The 23,071-nt window shown below is 46.1% G+C and overlaps 1 protein-coding gene across 2 annotated transcripts in view; it reads left to right on the top strand.

The window, feature by feature from the left end:
* WNK3 (WNK lysine deficient protein kinase 3) overlaps positions 1–23,071 on the top strand; it is a 217,239-nt gene that overhangs the window by 21,583 nt on the left and 172,585 nt on the right. For both annotated transcript variants that reach the window (XM_068248302.1, XM_068248303.1), the window contains exon 2: positions 7,527–8,113. In XM_068248302.1, coding sequence (XP_068104403.1) covers positions 7,586–8,113 — 528 coding nt within the window. In that variant the 5' untranslated portion in view covers positions 7,527–7,585. The remainder of the gene's footprint in view (positions 1–7,526; positions 8,114–23,071) is intronic.

Here is a 23,071-nt window from a genome sequence, read left to right as displayed (position 1 = left end):
GAGGGTGTAGTGGATCTGGTTTTAAGGGCGCATGCGTCGGGGTTCAAATGCATTCCTACGTACTGTGGTTTATACGTGGGAAGTGAAATACATATATGATAAATGAGTATTACAAGAATAAGATGAATGAGGGAGAGCTAATGACTGTAGCTCTTCCTCTTCGCCCGTCAATCCTCGCTGATCGCCGCCTCTCCCTTCCTTCACTGAGAGGGGCGAGGAGAGATGGAGATCCGCCGGCAGATTGACGCGCATGGAGGCAGAGCTGCAGCTCATAGCTCTGCCTCCATGAGCAGCAAAATTCCACGACTAAGAAAGTTGTGGATTTTGCAGAGGTGATTTGGGGGGTATAAACCCCCTGTTTTGCCGCAGGATAGCAGCGGTTTAGCAGGGCTGTGGGTGATTCAAATGAATACAAGTTAATAAAGAGAATTTAGACTTGCTTCAGAGTCTCTTTAAGGACCAAGCTAATTGAAATCTACGCCCTGTTTTGGTGGTCACCTGGCTGGCAGGGCATATATTTCAATTAGCCGCCACTGCACGCATCCTCCGTTTTCGCCGATCTTGCCGCTTAATCCCCGCCGTCTGTCGTTGCAGCTCACTGGCTTTGCCTGTCTCTATGATGGCAGATCCTTGTGAGCGGGTCAGGAGCTGATTTCATTGGCTCCTGGCCCTGTCTTTCAATGCAAGCAACTCCCATTGGCTTACATTGAAAGACAGGATCAGGAGCCAATGAAAGTGGTTCCTGACCGGCTCACAGGAAGTCTCTGACGGCATAGTGGGTGGGCCAGATTACCGACTTTCGGCGGGTATGTGCGGGTATATTCGTCGTTTTCCATCGGGACTCCGCCATTTCTGTACCAGCGGTCTCTGGTCCTTAACCACTTAAGGACTGCAGTCATAAAACCCCTTAAAGAGACTCTGTAACAACAAAAACCTCCCCTGGGGGGTACTCACCTCGGGTGGGGGAAGCCTCCGGATCCTAATGAGGCTTCCCACGCCGTCCTCTGTCCCACGGGGGTCTCGCTGCAGCCCTCCGAACAGCCGGCGACAGAGCCGACTGTAGCTTCAATATTTACCTTTGCTGGCTCCAGTGGGGGCGCTGTGGCGACTTTCGGCACGGAAATAGACGGAAATACCCGATCTCTGTCGGGTCCGCTCTACTGCGCAGGCGCCGGAAGCCTGCGCAGTAGAGCAGACCCGACGGCGATCGGGTATTTCCGCCTACTTCGGCGCCGACAGCCATCAGAGCGCCTGCGCAGGAGCCAGGAAGGTAAATATTGCGTCACGGCTGTACGGAGGGCTACAGCGAGACCCCCGAGGGACGCAGGACGGTGTGGGAAGCCTCATTAGGATCCTGAGGCTTCCCCCACCCGAGGTGAGTACCCCCCAGGGGAATTTTGTCGTTACAGTTCCTCTTTAAGGACCAGAGCCTTTTTTTTCCATTCAGACCACTGCAGCTTTAACGGTTTATTGCTCGGTCATACAACCTACCATCTAAATGAATTTTATCGCCTTTTCTTGTCACTAATACAGCTTTCTTTTGGTGCTATTTGATTGCTGCTGCGATTTTTACTTTTTATTATATTCATTAAGACATGAATGAGACATGAATTTTGTCAAAAAAATGACTTTTTTTACTTTCTGTGCTGACATTTTTCAAATGAAGTAAAATTTCCTATACATTTGAGCGCAAAAGTTATTCTGCTACATGTCTTTGATAAAAAACAAAACAAAAACATTTATTGTATATTTATTGGTTTGGGTAAAAGTTATAGCGTTTACAAACTGGTGCAAAAAATGAATTTTCCCATTTTGAAGCATCTCCGACTTTTCTGAGCACCTGTCATGTTTCATGAGGTGCTAAAATTCCAGGATAGTATAAATACCCCCCAAATGACCCAATTTTGGAAAGAAGACATCCCATAGTATTCACTGAGAGGCATGGTGAGTTCATAGAAGATTTTATTTTTTGTCACAAGTTAGCGGAAAATGACACTTTGTGACAAAAAAAAGGGAAAAAAAAGTTTCCATTTCTTCTAACTTGCGACAAAAAAAAATATCTGCCACGGACTCACTATGCTCCTCTCTGAATACCTTGAAGTGTCTACTTTCCAAAATGGTTTCATTTGTGGGGTGTGTTGACTGTCCTGGCATTTTGGGGGTGCTAAATTGTAAGCACCCCTGTAAAGCCTAAAGGTGCTCATTGGACTTAGGGCCCCTTAGCACAGTTAGGCTGCAAAAAAGTGCCACACATGTGGTATTGCCGTACTCAGAAGTAGTATGTGTTTTGGGGTGTATTTTTACACATACCCATGCTGGGTGGGAGAAATATCTCTGTAAATGACAATTTTTTGATTTTTTTTTTTTTTTAAACTCCATTGTCCATTTACAGAGAGATTTCTCCCACCCAGCATGGGTATGTGTAAAAGTACACCCCAAAACACATTATACTACTTCTTCTGAGTACGGCGATACCACATGTGTGACACTTTTTTGCAACCTAGGTGCGCTAAGGGGCCTAACGTCCTATTCACAGGTCATTTTGAGGCATTTGTTCTCTAGACTACTCCTCACGGTTTAGGGCCCCTAAAATGCCAGGGCAGTATAGGAACGCCACAAGTGACCCCATTTTAGAAAGAGGAAACCCAAAGGTATTCTGTTAGGAGTATGGTGAGTTCATAGAAGATCTTATTTTTTGTCACAAGTTAGTGAAAAATGAAACTTTGTGAAAAAACAATAAAAATCAATTTCCGCTAACTTTTGACAAAAAATAAAATCTTCTATAAACGCTTCATACACCTAACAGAATACCTTGGGTGTCTTTTTTCTAAAAAGGGGTCACTTGTGGAGTTCCTATACTGCCCTGGCATTTTACGGGCCCAAAACCGTGTCTAGTCTGGAAACCAAATGTCTCAAAATGACTGTTCAGGGGTATAAGCATCTGCAAATTTTGATGGCAGGTGGTCTATGAGGGGGCGTATTTTGTGGAATCGGTCATAAGCAGGGTGGCCTCTTACATGACAGGTTGTATTGGGCCTGATCTGATGGATAGGAGTGCTAGGGGGGTGACAGGAGGTGATTGATGGGTGTCTCAGGGGGTGGTTAGAGGGGAAAATAGATGCAATCAATGCACTGGGGAGGTGATCGGAAGGGGGTCTGAGGGGGATCTGAGGGTTTGGCCGAGTGATCAGGAGCCCACACGGGGCAAATTAGGGCCTGATTTGATGGGTAGGTGTGCTAGGGGGTCACAGGTGGTGACAGGAGGTGATTGATGGGTGTCTCAAGGTGTGATAAGCGGGGGGAATAGATGCAAGCAATGCACTGGCGAGGTGATCAGGGCTGGGGTCTGAGGGTGTGGGCGGGTGATTGGGTGCCCGCAAGGGGCAGATTAGGGTCTAATCTGATGGGCAACAGTGACAGGTGGTGATAGGGGGTGATTGATGGGTAATTAGTGGGTGTTTAGAGGAGAGAACAGATGTACACAATGCACTTGGGAGGTGATCTGACGTCGGGTCTGCAGGCGATCTAATGGTGTGGGTGGGTGATCAGATTGCCCGCAAGGGGCAGGTTAGGGGCTGATTGATGGGTGGCAGTGACAGGGGGTGATGGGTGATTGACAGGTGATCAGGGGGATAGATGCATACAGTACACAGGAGGGGGGGTCTGGAGAGAATCTGAGGGTTGGGCGGGTGATCAGGAGTCCCCAGGGTGCAGTTTAGGGACTAATCTAAAGAATAGCGCTGACAGATAGTGACAGGGAGTGATTGAAGGGTGATTAGGGGGGTGATTGGGTGCAAACAGTGGTCTGGAGGGTGGGCAGGGGTGGATCTGAGGGGTGCTGTGGGTGGGCAGGGGGGGCAGATCAGTGTGTTTGGGTGCAGACTAGGGTGGCTGCAGCCTGCCCTGGTGGTCCCTCGGACATTGGGACCACCAGGGCAGGAGGCAGCCTGTATAATACACTTTGTAAACATTACAAAGCGTATTATACGATTCCTATGCGGCGATCATCGGGTTGACAACCCGCCGGCGCTTCCGATTGGCCGGCGGGTTGACGTCGCGGGTGGGCGGAGCCTATTGCCGGTGGATGCGCGATCCCCGGCAAAACAGTGTCCCAGGACCCGACGCCATTCTGCGTTACGTGGTCCTGGGGCTGCCACTTTGCCGCCGCCAATCTGCAGTAGGCGGTCGGTAAGTGGTTAAGGGGGCAGAGACCGCTGGTACTTAAGTGGTTAAACAAAATGGCTTTTCATTTAGGGCTCATTCACACTGTGAGTTGCAGTAAGTTAGATAGTGTGCATTTTTCATGGTGACATGAAAGTCCATACACTTTCATTTTATCATTCGCACTACAAAAGTGAGTTGCCGTGCATTTCAACTCATCAGGAGTTAAAGCTCATGGAAATGCGTAGAAATGCACAGCAACTCACAAACCCATTCACCTTTTTTTTTTTTTTTAATTTATGCATTTTCATGCATTTCAACTCACTGACTAGGGTTGAATGAGCCCTTAGTTTGTGAACTTAAATTTGTGTCAATCAAATGTGCAAAATATGCCCCTTTTCTTGTACATGAACGCATTTTAGGTTCGTTCCACGGCATCTCTATTGGATTCTACATGGCACTTCTAGTTTGATCACAGAGTTCAGTTATGGTGCACACTGCCTTAGTAAGTTTCAGTATGTGATGAGATGAAAAATGGCCGGCTGCATTAAAAACTGGTTGTGGTCTGCCATCTGAAACTAATTTTCAATCACTTTTGGTCAGCTGGTTAAGAAACGAGGACTTTTTCGCAAGCAAGAAATGGATGGGTTTCCGATAATTTTGCTTCAGACTTAATGAAATTGTAATGGCCAACTTAAGGAAATCTTTTTATTTTGGTTGTCTGAAAGATTAGAATCTCTTTTGGATTTTATTGCATTTCCCCACCTGTGCGATTCTTCATATGTTCCTTCCCAGACAGGAATTAGGGATATCTTTCAAAGTGAGATTATTAGCAACAAATAAAACTATAATTATTATTGATTAGCAAAGAGGCTTTTTTTCTTGATGTTCTACATTTTGCTTTCCAGATCCCCACCAGATTTACAGTGGGTTGTGAAAGTTTGGGCAACCTTGTTAATCGTTTTCCTGTATAAATCATTGCTTGTTACGATAAAAAAGTAAGTTAAAAATATCATACAGGAGACACACACAGTGAAATTAAGTTTATTGGATTTACAGAAAGTGTGCAGTAATTGTTGAAACAAAATGAGGCAGGTGCATAAATTTGAATTTAATTATTCATTTCGTTTAAAAAAGTGAAATCAATATTTAGTAGATCCTCTTTTTGCAGAAATTACAGCCTCGAAACTCTTCCTGAAGGTTCCAATGAGAGTGTGCTTTAGCATACCTCAAGCGGCTCTGTTTGTGCTGTGGGCAGAGAAATGTCTTCCTCTGCATCACTCGCGTACAGCATTTCCTTGTGCAAGGTGCGCAGAATGGTTGAACGATGCACAGTGACTCCATCTGCAGCAAGATGATGTTGTAGGTCTTTGGTGCTGGTCTGTGAGTTGACTGACTGTTCTCACCTTTCGTCGCTTCTGTTTATCCGAGATTTTTCTTGGTCTGCCACTTTAATGGAGTTATCCGGGAAAAAAACTAAAAATAAGCTATACTTACCTGGGGCTTTCTCCAGCCCCTTTCAGCTGACTGACCCACGCGGTCATCTCCGCTCCCCGCCGCTGTCCCGCTCTCGCCGCTCTTTATTCAGGCGGACTGTAGGGTCGGCCTGAATACCGAGCCTGCGCAGTTTGCCGTAGCGATGATTGACAGCGGCGTTTCGTGCAGCCGCAGTAAGGCCGAATACCGAGCAGGACAGCGGTGGGGAGCGTAGGTGACTTACCAAACACACAAATGGAGAAACTCACTCCCAAACAGTTCTCTGCTGCTTTATAAAGCCTGCAGGCTGCTTATAAGCCAATGAGAAATGCACACATATAATACACCTAGCCTGCAGTGATCAAGCAGAAGCTGAGCAAGTCAGCCAGTCAGTTAGAGAGGGCTTCAGTTGCATATAGACAATGGCTATATGACCAGCAGGGGGCACCAGCGTGCAGGATATTCCCTCTCATCTGCCCCCCTCCTAACTAAACTGCATGGGATACTACAATAAAATTAAAAACAATGGTGCATGAGCCAGCCTGGGGCCCCGGGAACTCTCACTGCCCGGGGCCCCAGAACCAGCATCTAACACCATATGTGAGCGCAGTCAAGCCCTGGAGCTGCCACCACCAAGGCCTGTCTCCTACTGCCCCAAAACTTACCAAACACACAAATGGAGAAACTCACTCCCAAACAGTTCTCTGCTATTTTATAAAGCCTGCAGGCTGCTTATAAGCCAATGAGAAATGCACACATATAATACACCTAGCCTGCAGTGATTAATCAAGCAGAAGCTGAGCAAGTCAGCCAGTCAGTTGGAGAGGGCTTCAGGCTGCCAGTCAGTTCCCGGGGCTCCAGGCTGGCTCATGCACCATTGTTTTTAATTTTATTGTAGTATCCCATGCAGTTTAGTTAGGAGGGGAGCGTAGGTGACAGTGTGGGACAGTCAGCTGGAGAAAGCCCCAGGTGAGTAAAGCTTATCTTTAGTTTTTTCCCTGATAACCCCTTTAAGCCTTAACTTGAACTGAGCCTGTGGTGTTCCATTTCCTCAATATGATCCCAACTGTGGAAACAGACAGCTGAAATCTCTAAGACAGCTTTCTGTATCCTTCCCCTAAACCATGATGGTGAACAATCTGTCTTCAGATTATTTGAGAGTTGTTTTCAGACCCCCATGTTGCTTCTTTTCAGAGAAAATTAGGAGGGAAACTTACAATTGACCCCCTTAAATACTTTCTCATAATGGGATTCACCTGTGTATGTAGGTCAGGGGTCACTGAGTTTACCAAGCCAATTGAAGTTCCAATAATTGGTTCTAAAGGTTTTGGAATCAATAAAATGACAACAGTGCCCAAATTAATGCACTTGCTAATTTTATTTAAACAATTATTGCACACTTTCTGTAAATTCAATAAACTCCATTTTACTTCTCAAATATCTCTGTGTGTCTCCTATATGATATATTTAACTGACATTTTTTTTATTGCAACAACCAAGGGTTTATGCAGGAAAATGACGATTAACAAAGTTGCCCAAACTTTCGCATCCCACTGTACTATTAAAGCCACAAAGCTTTGTGGGGTTCCCTGTAATAGTAAGGGAGTTACAATTTCACCCATGAGGACAGTCGGTAATAAAAAAAAAAAAATGCTTCCATCACTATCAAAAAACAATTAATTAAAAACTGGTTTACTTAAGTTTTCTTTATTTTCACTCAACAGAGCAGAAGTCCTTTGTCTTGGAAATACAATAAATAAGGAAAGGTGTGAATAATTTATCGCAAAACTGTTTTCTCTTTATTATTTGTAACTTGCCTGTTTTACTGAAATTCTTAATTTTACCATAGCTTGTTGGTTATTATAATATTTTTCCCTTTGAACCTGCAGAACTCGCAAAGGATTATTTATTTTGTATTGTGTATATCTGAACTGCAAACCTGAGGAAAATGGCTACAGACTCTGGAGAGCCTGCAAGTACTGATGAATCTGATAAACCTGCTGGATTTTCTGCAGAGAAGAATCTGGCCCCTAAGGATTCTTCGTTGGCCCGACAGGCAAGTTTGGAGGTCAGTGACAACCCCAATTCTGCTTCAGGCACAAGTGAAAGAAAACGGTTCTTTAGGAAGAGTGTGGACATTACTGAGGATGACACAATGCTGGAGCAACCCATGAAGGAAGAGAAGGAGCCTGCTTGTGTGGGCAAGCAGCAGTTGGGTAGTCCTATATCAAATGCCACAGACTTGGTACAGGAAGGCAAGAATGAAGCCAAAGTGGTATTGGAGGCCTCTAAAGACTCTCCCAGGGAAAAGACTGAAAAAGAAATGGAGGAGGAAGCAGAAATGAAAGCTGTGGCAACATCACCGGGTGGACGATTTCTGAAGTTTGATATTGAATTAGGTCGAGGGGCTTTCAAAACTGTCTTCAAGGGACTAGACACTGAGACGTGGGTCGAAGTCGCTTGGTGTGAGCTGCAGGTTAGTCTTTTTTTTTTTTTTTTTTTTCTTTCAAACCTATTCCTGAAATGAGTTTGTCAAGATCACATTATTTTAAAGTAAACCTGAAGCGGTTCAGGAAACTAGTTGCATACCTATGCAGAGGGAAGGTCCTGGATCCCAGAGAGCCATTCCAGTCCTCTCCCCATGCCCTCGTTGCACCGTTGCCCCTGCCCTTGAAATAATTTGACCAGCAAGTTGAATAAGTCGTCACTCTCCTTGGGCAGCCTTCGGAAGTACTTGCATCCTTGAGTACTTTGAGCAGTTCCGAAGGCCTGTAATTTGAATGGGAGATGCGGTGGAACAAGGGGACAGAGAGAGGACCAGGAAGGCTCTATGGGATCCAAAGCCTTCCCTCCACATTGGTGAGAATCTAACCTGAAGTGAGTTTTCTCTCTTCAGATCTGTTTTGTGTTTTGCAATTGATTATAGGTTGTTGTTTTTAACTTCCACTATGTGCTCAGCCCGCTACCTTTTTTATTTTGCCTATTTCACTACCTTAGAGGGGTCATGAGGTGAGAGGGACATGGAGGATGACCTGATTTTTTTTTTCTTTTTAAGCAATGCAAATTATCCTGCTGCTCCTCCGTGATCCATGCCTCTTGCCCATATTTTTATCCAAAGACCCTGAACAAGCATGCAGATCAAATGTTTTAAAATTGAAAGGCTAATTCACACTGCAAGAGCTTTTTCTAAGCGCTTGTTTTAAAACGTTTTGCTGATGTAATGCTGTGTGTGCTCTCACCTGAGCAATGTGATTTTATAAAAATCACCCATAGCATTGCGTTTGCAAGAACTTTTCAAATCCCTAATAGACGGATGGGTTGGAGGTGCCGAAAATATACGGGTGTTTAAACATAACGTGTAAATGAAAGGTAATCGCTTACCTCTCCAGAAGATACAGGCACCAGTGTAACTGGAAAAATGTTTGTTCAAAAAATTGACAACTAATTTCGTGGGTCATGGCCCTCTTCCTCGGGTCAATACAAAAAATGCCTCAGCAGCATAAGGAGTAGTGAGTAGGGGCCACTATTAGAATAGAGGTGCCTACACTCAACTCATTATGCTGCTAAGGCATTTTTTTGTATGGACCTGACGATGACTCTGAAGCATGTCTTGCAGCAGAGAACATGCCTCTGTGTCCCATCTGACCCCTGACACCCCCCCCCCCCCCCCCCACGCCCTGCACTGCCTCGGGCATTCTTTAATGTAAGAACATGTAACTTATATTCTGCTGGGAGATTACTAGAGCTGCTTTTGCTTAACTAATTTTAACAAAGGCTAATTCGCTGACTGCCCATCTGATATGTTTGCTTCAGTAGCGTGACAGTCACACACCCAAATATGCATATATGTAATTTAGGCAAAGCGGAGTCACAACTTCTGACTACCAAACTCAGCCTGGGGCAGAAAGGACAATAGCGGGATGTTTTAAATACAAGCCTTACACATACACACTTATAATTAGTTACTGAGATTAATGTTTGAATACAGTTTTCCTTTTTTACTATGGTTTGAAAGACTGCTTAAAGCAGTCTGTTATTGTGAATGCGGTATATTTCCGGAATAAGCTAAATTAAATCACTTCATACCTTCTGTTGTATAGAGGCTGAGGAGCTGTTTTCCTCAGGCATCCTCTTGTGTTTTACTCTACGACCTCTCCACACCAATGGGCGTGGCCGCGGCGGCAGCCCCAGGACCGCCTAACGCCAATTGGCGTCATGTCCTGGAGCCGGCTACTGAAGGAGATCGCGCGCAGGCTGCACCCCACCTTCAATCTCCGAGCGTCAATCGCCACTCAGGAGACTGTTAGACGGCGTGATCACCATCTATTTACATGTACAGCGCTGCAATTGGTGGCAGCGCTGTACTGGGGACAGCCGTGTGACACGGCTGTCCCCTCCATAGGTTGGGCATTGATCGGCTGTCATAGGCTGAAGCCTATGACTGCTGATCACTCTGGCTGGCGGGGGGGGGGGGGGGAGGGGGGGAAGGAGGGAGGCAGCAGGGGAAAAAAATAGTCATTTTTATTCAAAAATAAATGAAATTAATATTTATATAAAAAAAATTGGAGCGATCAGACCCCACCAACAGAGAGCTCTGTTGGTGGGGGGGAAAAGGGGGGAAGGAATCACTCGTGTGCTGTGTTGTGTATCCCTGCAGCTTAGCCTTAAAGCTGCAGTGGCCAATTAGGGAAAAAATAGCCTGGTCTTTAGGTGGGTTTAACACTGTGGTCCTCAAGTAGTTAAAGACGTCCTTTTTTTTTTTTTTTTTTGCAAATATTATGCTCCAGACTCTTTCAGATAGGTGAGTTTGCCAGCTAGCTAGAGAGGTCAAATATTTTAAAACGTATAACTTGGAGGATCTGTAAAGTTAAAAAATGCCCCTAGGGGTACTCACCTCAGGAGGGGAAAGCCTAGGAGGGGATCCTATCGAGGCTTCCACCATCCTCCTGTGTCCCACGGTGGTCTCGCTGCAGCCCACTGAACAGCAGGCATGCAAATATTTACCGTAGCGGCTCTCCTCACGGAAATAGCCAATCCCTGTCTGGTCCGCTCTACTGCGCAGGCGCAAGTCTCCTGTGCCTGTGCAGTAGAGCAGACCCCGACTGAGATCGACTATTTCTGCCTATTTCCAAGCGGAGAGCCGCAACAGCGCCCCCGCTGGAACAGGGAAAGGTAAATATTGCACAGCTTGACAAATTGTCGGCTGTGCATTCAGTGGGCTGCAGCAAGACCACCGTGAGACGGAGGGTGACGGGGGAAGCCTCGATACATCCAGAGGCTTCCCTCTACCAAGGTGAGTACACTCCAGGGGAACTTTTTTTCATTCGTCTGTTTAAAATATTCATGTTTAGTGCCCAACTCAGTGGTTTTTCATGCGGATCAGCTTATTTTGGAGTGCAGCTCTGAGAGCCGAGCGCCGAAGCTGGGCGCCCCATAGCAGCAATGTTATGCTGCGCGGGGAGCGTATCGTTAATTCGGGGCTCTGGCGGCTGCCAGACCCCGAATTACATCTCCCTCCGAGTTGCAGGGGGAATAGTATTTAATGCCGCCTCAGTATTTTGCGGCAGCGGTGAAAGCAGTCATTCGGCTCTCACCGCGCCGAACTGAGCGGCTCCAAAATGACATGCACCCATTTCATGGACTCCCCTTTAAAGTGCAAATAATTATGACTATAAGCAGGCTAGCATAGTTACTAAGGTAAGCTGTAGTGATAGGATGGATATGGAAGCTGCCTTTTTTTGTATCAGTTTAAATTATTTGCTTGGTTGGTGTTCTCATTTCTTTGCCTGTCCTCAGAACAAGCATAGCAGAGTATTGTACCATGTTGGCAAACAGTTAAGGAAAAAAAGTTTACATTGATGATGATGTGATTTATTGGCCATCTTAAAGTAACCATATAGTGAGATATTAAAAGCTGCTATACAGTTCTTCTAGCATTTAAAAAATGTATACTGCCAGGCCATTCTGCTAATCAGAGGATTCAGAAGTAAGCTTTCTGTCTAAAATGCCTTCTTTAGCCCGTTTCCACTATCGCGAATCCGCATGCGTTGCCCGCATGCGGATTCGCACAGTCAGTACAAGTGGATGGGACTGTTTCCACTTGTGCGTTTCCCCGCACGTTTTTTCTGTGCAGAAAAAATCTGCATGGTAGGGCCCTCAGAATTCGCCTGCGTGTGGAATGCAGGCGAATCGCACGCAATGTATTTAATAGGGAAATCGCATGCGTTTTCCCCATGCGTTTTTGCCGCGAATTCGCATGCGATTTCGCATAGGTATTAATGTTAATTTACACAGGCAGTGACATGGTTAAATTCGCATACAGCCTTACCTATGTGAAATCGCGGCAAAAAACGCATGCGGAATCGCACCCGCATGCGATTTGCCTGCGGTGATTCGCCGGCGATTCCGCAACGCTATAGTGGAAACGGGCCCTTAGACTCGTATTATGGGATAGAATGAGACTTTGTTGCCATACAAACTGAAACTGACCCAGAACAAGTATGCATAGCAGGCATTTGATGTTTTACTCCATTGGATGTAGGCTTTCTTCCAGGTGTCTAGCTCCAGGAACTACTAAAGCCAAAAGATTACCATTAAACTCAGCATTTCTTCTTTGCACTAAAATATTGCTTACAGCAAAAAAAGCTACTACCAGAAAAAAAACACTGGTAACAGAACATTCAAACAGTTAAACACAGCACTTTCTCCTTCAGTGGGAAGTTTGGTGCCATTGCCAAACTTGAGGAAGTGATTACAGTAGTAGCTAAGAAAAACAAACAAGGTAATATAAACGCTGCTAGCTGTGTATCAGCTTAATACAAGCCAAAAGTGTACACAGGAGAAAACCTTTTCACTGGATACATTGTACTATATAAGTGCAGAAGCTATGCAAGAAATTATAATGGTAGCTTTCAGTGCAGATAAACTGTACTTTGGGAACTTGTAATTTGTAAACAGACAGTAATAGTTGTGCACAAATGCAAATGTGATAATTGTATTAATAAAATGTAGGAAAACGTGTTTTACTGAATGTCAGTTTAATCCCTCTTTAAAGGAGTTGTCAAGCAATATTAACTACCCCCTAATCTACTTACCTGGGGCTTCCTCCAGCCCCATGCTGCTACATGTCCCACACCGCAACTCCGTTCTCTGCTGCCGATCCGTGGTCCCCGCACGGTGTTTCGCCAGGCGTCCTTTACTGCGCCTGCGCGAGCACCACTCTCAATCAGGTCCATGTTGTGGACTGTACTGCGCAGGCACAGAACTACTGCGCCTAAGCAGTACACTCAAGACAACGTAGACTTTACTGCGCCTGCATGAAGCGCCGCTGCTAATCAAGTCCACGTTGTCATGAGTGTACTGCTTAGGCGCAGTAGTTCTGTGCCTGCGCAGTACAGTCCACAACGTGGACTTGATTGAGAGTGGTGCTCGCGCAGTAGAGGACGCCTGGCGAAACACCGTGCGGGGACCACGGACCGGCAGCAGAGAGCGGAGCTGCGGTGTGGGACATGTCAGCTGCATGGGGCTGGAGGAAGCCCCAGGTAAGTAGATCGGAGGTAGTTAATCTTTCCTGATGACTCCTTTAAGGTGCCTGCTAATGGTCCAACTTTAGTTCATCATATTTTCGATCAGACACTTCAGATCGTATTGTAGGAAAACAGAAAAGCTGGGTGGTCCAACAGATCCTGAAAAAACTCTATGGGTGCTTTTCACATAACCTCTCATAAATTACGTATCGCCTAATTGATAAAAATAAACTTTCGGCACATTTAGAAGCAAAATTATCACTCAAAGTAAGTGGTTTCTAAACAAAGGACCATTATCGTGAAAAATTGTAAAATTTAAAAAATGTGTAAACACATACAAGGAAGGGTTTTTTTTTTTTTTTCTCCCATAGTGAAATTAACTGTTAATTACTTTTCTCCTATGTTGCTGTCACTTATGGTAGGTAGTAGAAATCTGACAGAACCGACAGATTTTGGACTAGTCCATCTCTTCACAGGGGATTCTCAGCAAGGCTTTTATTCTTTATAAAGACATTCTCTGAAAAGGATTTATACAATGATGGCCAGCCTCCCTGCTCGCTTCACATTTTTTTGGCAGTTTGAGCAACTGCCATTCTCTAAGTGCTTTTGAAAATAAACAATACCCTGAGAATCCCCTATGCCCGTGTTCCCCAACCCTGTCCTCAAGGCCCACCAACAGTGCATGTTTTGTGTAAATCCACAGAGGTAGTAATCAGCTCTGCTGAGATACTAATTACCTCACCTGTGCATGTTTGTGGTTTTCTGCAAAACGTGTACTGTTGGTGGGCCTTGAGGACAGGTTTGGGGAACTCTGCCCTGTGAGGACATGGGCTAGTCGAAAACCTGTTGGTAATGTCAGATTTCTATTGTTTCCTGTAAGTGACAGCAACATAGGTGAAAATGTATTTATGGCTCATTTTACTCTGGAAGAAATGTATTTTTGTATGGGTTTTCATGGTTTGTATTCTAAATTTTACAATTTTCACGATAGCAGTCCTTTAACTTCATTTCAATAATACTTACCTTGCCTTAATTATATTATACTTTTGCTCTTTGGGAGCTTAAAAAAAGTAACATAAAGTGAAAAGAGGTGAAAAAGCTTTGCGAAGCATGTCCAATATCAATTGTTTCCTGTAAAGAAGTGGTCGATCAGCGTGTTGGATTTTTTTCATAGATTTGGTCCCAACTGGTTTCGATATCAGGGATAGTTTGTATTCTCTAATGCTGTGGATCAACTAAATACAATATTTTCTTTCTATCTGAATGATCTTATGATACAGGTAGTCCCCGACTTACGAACGACCCGCCGATACGAATTACATGTACGACATTCTGTTACCATGGGAACAAGTAAAAAAAGTTCAAATTGGACTTGTAGTTTTTGAGAAAATCGATTTGAAAGAATTCAAAGAATGAATGGCTTTTAAACTTGTGTAGGCAGGTACAGAGGACAGATGTGACACAGAGGGGGACACTGGAGGCAGAGGGGGCCTAGAGGAGGTGCAGGGGACAGAGATGGCACAATGTTCTGACTTGAGAACAGATTCATGTTAAGAACGAACCTACAGTCCCCATCTCGTTTGTTAACTGGGGACAACCTGTACTTCACTAAAAAAATCGCACTGCTAAAGTGCACCTTTACAGCCAGATAGGTGACATATTTTGAAGGCATAAAGTTGTCAGGTAGTTTTCTTTAAAAGGACGTCTGCAGTGGTCACTTTTACAGTCTCTCGACATAGATCCAGCATTGATACTTTTCCATACTTCTTGTACCTCAGGTTTCCATTATGCTGTGTACAGTTATTAGATTGAGACAAGCTATATCTGTCCCTGCAATCCTACAGGGCTAACCCATGGAGGGGAAATTAGCAGTGTTTTTTTTTTCCTGGCTGATTCCCATTTTATTTCAGTAAAGGGGTTGTTCTCCTCTCCTCTACACCCCCTCCCCTAGAGGTGGATAGAAATGGCCTAGATAATCGGTCTATTCATATATTGCTCTAGAGTGATAGTTACAGGATCATACTTTTTCACAGGCAACAACCATCTGAGTCTTGTCTCCATCTTGACGTAATTTAAGGAATGTGAGCCATAGGATGGTTTCTGCCATGCACACACATAGATAGAAATAAGCCATAGGGAAAAGGCTTTTAAAACATGACACATGTTGATAAGATAATTTATGCTCTGTGCAATTCTTTCTCAAAGGCCTGCTTTAAGTTCTCAGTTTACAAATGGCCTATATGGGGTATTGATGCTACCCAGGGTGCTAATTCCTGTGTTTGCTTATGAACTTCCTGGAACGTCAGAGGTTATGACTGTCTTTCATTAGGTTCAGAAGTGTTACTGAGGCATGTGAGCTTTTCTCAGATTTTTTTTTTTTTTTTTTACAGTCAAAGTGCCAGAAGAAATAAATATTGCTCAGGAATGTACAGTTTTTTCCCAGGGGTTTTTGATGCAAAACAAAACCTCGTTTAAAGCAAAAGATAGACTGCTCAGCAAGCTCTTGGTGAAGCAGAACTCATTGGAGTGTGTAAGAGTCTACAGAGCATCCAAAAGCCCGCTTACTAAAATGCTATGGAAAACAAGAGTTTGCCTTCTCAAAACAGAAGGTATTTGCAGTAATTCAGATTGGAGTGAGCATATGATGTCTCCCACAATACATCACTGCTGAATATGCAAATCATCTCTTGTCCCTGTAAGCTAGCCACACCTCCAGAACCACTGGAATGCAATGATGTCAGCTAGTTAATTATACAGAGCCACAATAATCCATCATGCATACAGACTGTTTCATATTGGTTGATCCTCATCAGTGCATGGCATGGATTAATGTGGCTCTATAGAGTCTATGGGGTAGTAACTAAAATGCCCCGAGTTACAGACATGGTCATGGTGAACCATAACTCATTGCAATGTGTAAGATCCTAAAGCCCCCTTACTTTGCTATGAAAAACACAAGTCTGCCTTCTTAAAACAGTAGGTATTTGCGATAATTCAAGCTGAAGTGAGCAAATGAGGTCTCTCACAATGCATCATTGTTGAATATGCAAATCATCCATTGTCCTTGTAAGCTAGCCACGCCCCCAGAACTTTTTTTTTGAAGCAAAAGCGTAATAATCTACAAGTGGTTTCACTTGGTTTATATAGAAAATTTAAGCTATTGATTCTAAAAAAAAAAATGAAATATGGATGGTGGAAATGTTTGTCTTTTATTTAATTCCATGTGTGTGTTTAGAGCAGTCTCCTGTGTCTGTAGCAGTCTCTTCTCGGTGTGCGGCCTGCGGCAGCCTCTTCTCGGTGTGCGGCCTGCGGCAGCCTCTTCTCGGTGTGCGGCCTGCGGCAGCCTCTTCTCGGTGTGCGGCCTGCGGCAGCCTCTTCTCGGTGTGCGGCCTGCGGCAGCCTCCTCTCGGTGTGCGGCCTGCGGCAGCCTCCTCTCGGTGTGCGGCCTGCGGCAGTCTCTTCTCGGTGTGCGGCCTGCGTCAGTCTCTTCTCGGTGTGCGGCCTGCGTCAGTCTCTTCTCGGTGTGCGGCCTGCGTCAGTCTCTTCTCGGTGTGCGGCCTGCAGCAGCCTCTTCTCGGTGTGCGGCCTGCGGCAGTCTCTTCTCGGTGTGCGGCCTGCGGCAGCCTCTTCTCGGTGTGCGGCCTGCGGCAGCCTCTTCTCGGTGTGCGGCCTGCGGCAGCCTCTTCTCGGTGTGCGGCCTGCGGCAGCCTCTTCTCGGTGTGCGGCCTGCGGCAGCCTCTTCTCGGTGTGCGGCCTGCGGCAGCCTCTTCTCGGTGTGCGGCCTGCGGCAGCCTCTTCTCGGTGTGCGGCCTGCGGCAGCCTCTTCTCGGTGTGCGGCCTGCGGCAGCCTCCTCTCGGTGTGCGGCCTGCGGCAGCCTCCTCTCGGTGTGCGGCCTGCGGCAGTCTCCTCTCGGTGTGCGGCCTGCGTCAGTCTCTTCTCGGTGTGCGGCCTGCGTCAGTCTCTTCTCGGTGTGCGGCCTGCGTCAGTCTCTTCTCGGTGTGCGGCCTGCGGCAGCCTCTTCTCGGTGTGCGGCCTGCGGCAGCCTCTTCTCGGTGTGCGGCCTGCGGCAGCCTCTTCTCGGTGTGCGGCCTGCGGCAGCCTCTTCTCGGTGTGCGGCCTGCGGCAGCCTCTTCTCGGTGTGCGGCCTGCGGCAGCCTCCTCTCGGTGTGCGGCCTGCGGCAGCCTCTTCTCGGTGTGCGGCCTGCGGCAGCCTCTTCTCGGTGTGCGGCCTGCGGCAGCCTCTTCTCGGTGTGCGGCCTGCGGCAGCCTCCTCTCGGTGTGCGGCCTGCGGCAGCCTCCTCTCGGTGTGCGGCCTGCGGCAGCCTCCTCTCGGTGTGCGGCCTGCGGCAGCCTCCTCTCGGTGTGCGGCCTGCGGCAGCCTCCTCTCGGTGTGCGGCCTGCGGCAGCCTCCTCTCGGTGTGCGGCCTGCGGCAGCCTCCTCTCGGTGTGCGGCCTGCGGCAGCCTCCTCTCGGTGTGCGGCCTGCGGCAGCCTCCTCTCGGTGTGCGGCCTGCGGCAGCCTCCTCTCGGTGTGCGGCCTGCGGCAGCCTCCTCTCGGTGTGCGGCCTGCGGCAGCCTCCTCTCGGTGTGCGGCCTGCGGCAGCCTCCTCTCGGTGTGCGGCCTGCGGCAGCCTCCTCTCGGTGTGCGGCCTGCGGCAGCCACTTCTCGGTGTGCGGCCTGCGGCAGCCTCTTCTCGGTGTGCGGCCTGCGGCAGCCTCTTCTCGGTGTGCGGCCTGCGGCAGCCTCTTCTCGGTGTGCGGCCTGCGGCAGCCTCTTCTCGGTGTGCGGCCTGCGGCAGCCTCTTCTCGGTGTGCGGCCTGCGGCAGCCTCTTCTCGGTGTGCGGCCTGCGGCAGCCTCTTCTCGGTGTGCGGCCTGCGGCAGCCTCTTCTCGGTGTGCGGCCTGCGGCAGCCTCTTCTCGGTGTGCGGCCTGCGGCAGCCTCTTCTCGGTGTGCGGCCTGCGGCAGCCTCTTCTCGGTGTGCGGCCTGCGGCAGCCTCTTCTCGGTGTGCGGCCTGCGGCAGCCTCTTCTCGGTGTGCGGCCTGCGGCAGCCTCTTCTCGGTGTCCATGCAGTATTGCTGTATTTATGCTAGTGTGTAATAAATCCATTGCTTATTGCTAGTACCCATGTGATTTCTACTTTGGACACATAACAGGGCTTGTGTGCTGTACATGGAGGCAAGGTTGTTTTGATTCCTACTTGCATGTGTGCCTGATCAACCTCAGCAACCTGTGTGAAGATTGCACTTTCTCTCCTGATTCATTCAACTGTGTGTGTTGGTTTCTTTTTATACAGAATTTCTTTAGTGTTTAATTTCAATTTGTGTTGGTTTTCCCTATCACCAAGTCCTGACATAGCCCATGTGACAATAGATTGTTGTTGATGGGACCCTGTTAGATAACACCAGAGGTCAGATCACATCCCTGGTGCAGATGATTAGAGGCAACCCATTCCTATTTGACACAAGGTTGCAGTGACTACGAACACCATAAGCTTGTTTTAACCCTTCGACAGCCTTGCTGAGTTGCATGTCGTCCATGGCAGTCAAAAGATTAAGGGCTGGTTCAGACGGATGTCTGCGTAGCGTCGCGTCTGGGGGCGTTGCGGCGGCTGCGCGGTCAGGCTTTCAGTAGCCTTCGGTCGCGTCGTGATGCGGTCGCGTTTTTTTTTTCCCGTAGGGGAACATTAGCCGTCGCGGTTGGCCGCTCCCTGGAAGCTACATGTTGCTTCCAGGGGCAGCCCGAACGCTCGCGAAAATCGGGACCCGAACGCCGCGTTCGGGTAAAAGCGCGCAAAAGCTCGGTGTAAACGCTCCCATTCACTTGAATGGGAGCGTTTACCGCGACGGTCCGAACGCTTGCGGTAAACGCTCCGCAAGCGTCCGTCTGAACCAGCCCTTAATAACCTAGCATACATTGACGCAAAGTAGTAATCATTTACATTACATTTTATGAACACATTTTACAAACCTCTCCTGTTCGAAAAGTAAGCTACCGGTATGTATAGTCATGTATTCCACGTGAACAGGCCCAAATTCAATATCTTCTAAGTAATACAAATGTCTTTCCTTTTCTTATGAGATATTGTTTGTTTAATTGCTGTATGAGTGGCTGTCCTGCCCGTGTTTAATTTGAAAAAAGTTTCACCACTGAGTGTTAACTCTTTTTCAACTTTTTGTGTACACGATCTGCTGTTTTTGTTGTAGGTCCTTAAAGAACAAGCGACACCCATGCTAACCTAGAAATAAAAAACACATACGGTATATAAGTAGATAAATACTACTTCTTACATAACAGATGTATTGTGCTATCTACCTAATGATTCCTGTGAATTTTATAAAGGAATAGCAGAAAATACTATTCTAGGCAGTGGCCATCTTGCCAAGCTAATGCTGACAACATATCCTCCCTGACTCTTGTTTTCCCCCCTCCCTTCTCTTGCTCATTGTGTATTCATTAGCTGCCCTCCTCCCAGAGTCTTCAGACACTCCCACTGAGGTGTATACTAACAACTGCACTATTTTTTTATTTACACATCCAATCACTGAGTCACCTCAGCCTTGCTTGTAAACACAAGTAATCAGAGCCAGCACAGGATAGAGAGCACCGAGAAAGTAGACGGAAGGCTCTATACAACCCAGATCCTTCCTTCTCCTTAGGTATTTGCTTCCTTTTTTTTTTTTTTTTTTTAATGCGGTTCCCATTCACTTTAAACTTTTCAGCTCTCTGTTATCAGCTGTAGGCTTAGTACTATATGCACCCATGTTATCTCGTCAGTTCAGGGGTGCTGTAAATAAATATTTTTCCTCCTTTATATTTTCCCTATACAGTGGAGAAGGAAGCAGGTGAAAACATCTTAAACTGTTCATACACTTTTTTTTTTTTGTTTTTTTTTTTTTTGTTTCTGAAAAGAGCAGATTGTAAACTTATAAAGAAAATTGACAAAGCCTTTACCCTGTAGTTTTTCCTCACCCTTTGTGATTTGCAGTATGTCATAAACTAAGCAGGGGAGCACTTTAAGAAGTTCCATCAGAAGGAAAAAATTTGCAGCATGTGGTATACCCTAAAGTGAAATATGATGCCGACTTTACTTGGGCCTCTTTGCGGTGATTGATATTCTCTTTGCTGACATGTAAAATTGCAACTTGTCTCTGTACTTGGAGCCTGAAATGACAGTTGATGAACGTGTTCCAAGTTGCATAAATTGGGACAGTTTGGCATTCAGTGTGGCCAGGATGGAATCCACAAATAGCAAAATTTCATTACCCCCTGCACCTTAAGTCTACCATATCCATGTAGGGTCCTCTGCTACCTGACCCCGGTTTCTGTATGACTGTTCTATGAATGAACCAAGTCATAGAAAACAGCCTCTAGCCTAGACTTTGTTAGTGTTGTTATGTACTGCAAATCTTATGTACTGCAAAGAGCTATCAAGTTATACGTCAATAGACGTCCCCTCAGATATCGCTCTCCTTGCTTCAGCCACAAGTTTTGTTCTTCTCACCACCATACAAATCTGAGGAACCTTTCTTTCTTGCTGCTCCTCTTCTCGAGCTCCAGCACACTATCTCCCAAAGTAAGGCCATTCCCAATCAGTGTTTAAATAACAACAATCGAACCTGAAACCAGCACAAAATGTAGCTTATTAACCTCCTTGCCGGTTATCCCGAGCTCAGATCGGGGTAACCTGCGCAGGAGGATTTCTCAGGCCCCGCTGGGCCGATTTGCATAATTTTTGTTGTTGTTGCATGCAGCTAGCACTTTGCTAGCTGCTTGTAACATCTGATCGCCGCCGCGCCGCCCCCCCCCCCCCTCCAGACCCCTTGCGCAGCCTGGCCAATCAGTGCCAGGCAGCGCTGAGGGGTGGATCGGGATTCCCTCTGACGTCCATGACGTCGGGGACGTCATCCCGCCCCGTCGCCATGGCGACCGGGGAAGCCCAGCAGGAAATCCCGTTCTGAACAGGATTTCCTGCATCGGAGTGGGTGGGGGGATGCCGCTGCTGAGCGGCTATCATGTAGCGAGCTCACTACATGATTAAAAAAATAAATTTAAAAAAAGTGCTGCGCTGCCCCCTTGCCAGCGGGAATTAGACCGGCAAGGGGGTTAAGCACAGTGTAAGAGTCCATACTACACATACTGAGAGTGGCCTGCTTGTTTCTAAGCAATTGCAAAAGAATTGCGAGTATGTTTTGTGTATCGGGTGTCTTCTGGCTTCAGCCATTTCTCTTTTTGTAAATGTCTTCCCTTTGATCACTGCAATTGACCAGTTGTGGTGATCGAAGGAGTCACGTGATTAGAGACCACCCCTCTGATTGGTCTCAGATCACTCTCTGAGTGCCAAGGCTACAAGCTGCAGCAGGATCATCAAATGAATTGCAGCTCTGCAAACGTTTAACCCTTTCTTCCCCATGCAGTAAAAAAAGCATGCAAATTCATTGGTGGTTGATGTGATTAACATCGTTCCAATTGTTTTGCTTTACTGAATTTGCTGGTGAACAATGAGGAAACTAAACATTTGAAGTGATTTCTTGTTTTAGTGCCTTTAATAGGATAGGAATAGAGGGTTTTACAACAGTTGGAGCAAGCAAATGGCTGTCATGTGTCTACATGCAGTGTGCTGTACATAAACCTGCAAACAATTGGAGGTGCTGCTGTGGCAGCTCATTTCAGATGCAAAATTAATAATGTAATATAACTGCATTATTGATGAGGGGGGATTCTGAAGAAATTTTCTAAACGTGTCCGAGTATTTCAGTTACACTTGGTGAAGCCTTGATTGTAGTCAGATGTGCTAAGTGTGAACAGCTGGATTAGTGGCTGGCATATGTAGCTTTTGTATACCCTGTATTTTTTTCAGAGTGACAGGAACCACAGATTTGGATTACATTCCAGTTTGGAATAGGTTCTTCACAGTGGAGTGAAATGCATGAAAGGTAAAAAAAAAAAAAAAAGCTGTAGTAATTTGGGTGCTGGGGATAGCTGCTGGTAGAATATCAGTAACATTACCAATATTGTACTATTAGGCAATTGGTAATTCGATACTACAATATCAGTACTTTTTTCAATATTTTATTATCGCTAAGTTTCACCTTATCCTCTCACTGACCCTATCTCTATTTATGCGGTCCTGGCACTTCAATATCTACCAATATATGCACCACCTTCACCTCTAAAAACCCCTCTGATGATATCTACAACGCCTAATAAGAGAATTATTGGGTGCCACAGCACCCAAATGACCCTCTGGGTGACCTAATTAACTTTGCTGTCTATGTGGTGCGTTTACCAAAGCAGCACCCAAATTACCTGTTTCATATGTTTAGAGAAGTTACAGCAGTGCTGGAAAGAAGGAACTTTGGTAAAGAGAATAAGAATTCTGGCCTGCATATTTTGAACCCCGACTCTTCAGCTTTATGGTCTTTGATAAAGCAGACCTAGATAAAAAAAAATTGCTTAATACATTCAATGTTCAGATATGAATATGGACTCTGTGGCTTCTTGTTGTCTTTGTCTTAGGAGTCTGTAGGAATCCTGATTTGAGTTTAAATCTAATTCGTGTACAGGAAGTCAGTGCCCTGCATTTGTTTTCCTTCGTGTATACCATGATGATTGTTGGTTCCTCTGAAATGTTTGTCCTGCTTTCAGCTCTCATTTTTATAGTGCTTATTTACAAATTAAACTACAGTCTGCAGTCTTCTTATTGCTGTATATAACTTTCCAGAGTATTAGATGTGTGGTGAAACAGTGGTTAGTACTTGAAGCGGCTACTATTGACAAAAATGTCATAGCAGGTTAATACAATTAAAAAGTTGGCTAAACACTGCGCACATCCACTAAACCTGCCAAGTCTCATGACAATAATCGAAACACCAAAGTCAAATAATAATCCTTCACCTAAACACTCT

Source organism: Hyperolius riggenbachi, chromosome 8 (assembly GCF_040937935.1).
Source record: "Hyperolius riggenbachi isolate aHypRig1 chromosome 8, aHypRig1.pri, whole genome shotgun sequence".
In the NCBI taxonomy this organism is placed as follows: domain Eukaryota; kingdom Metazoa; phylum Chordata; class Amphibia; order Anura; family Hyperoliidae; genus Hyperolius; species Hyperolius riggenbachi.
The sequence above is the reverse complement of the archived record's forward strand: the minus strand, read 5'-3'. Positions and strand labels throughout refer to the sequence as shown.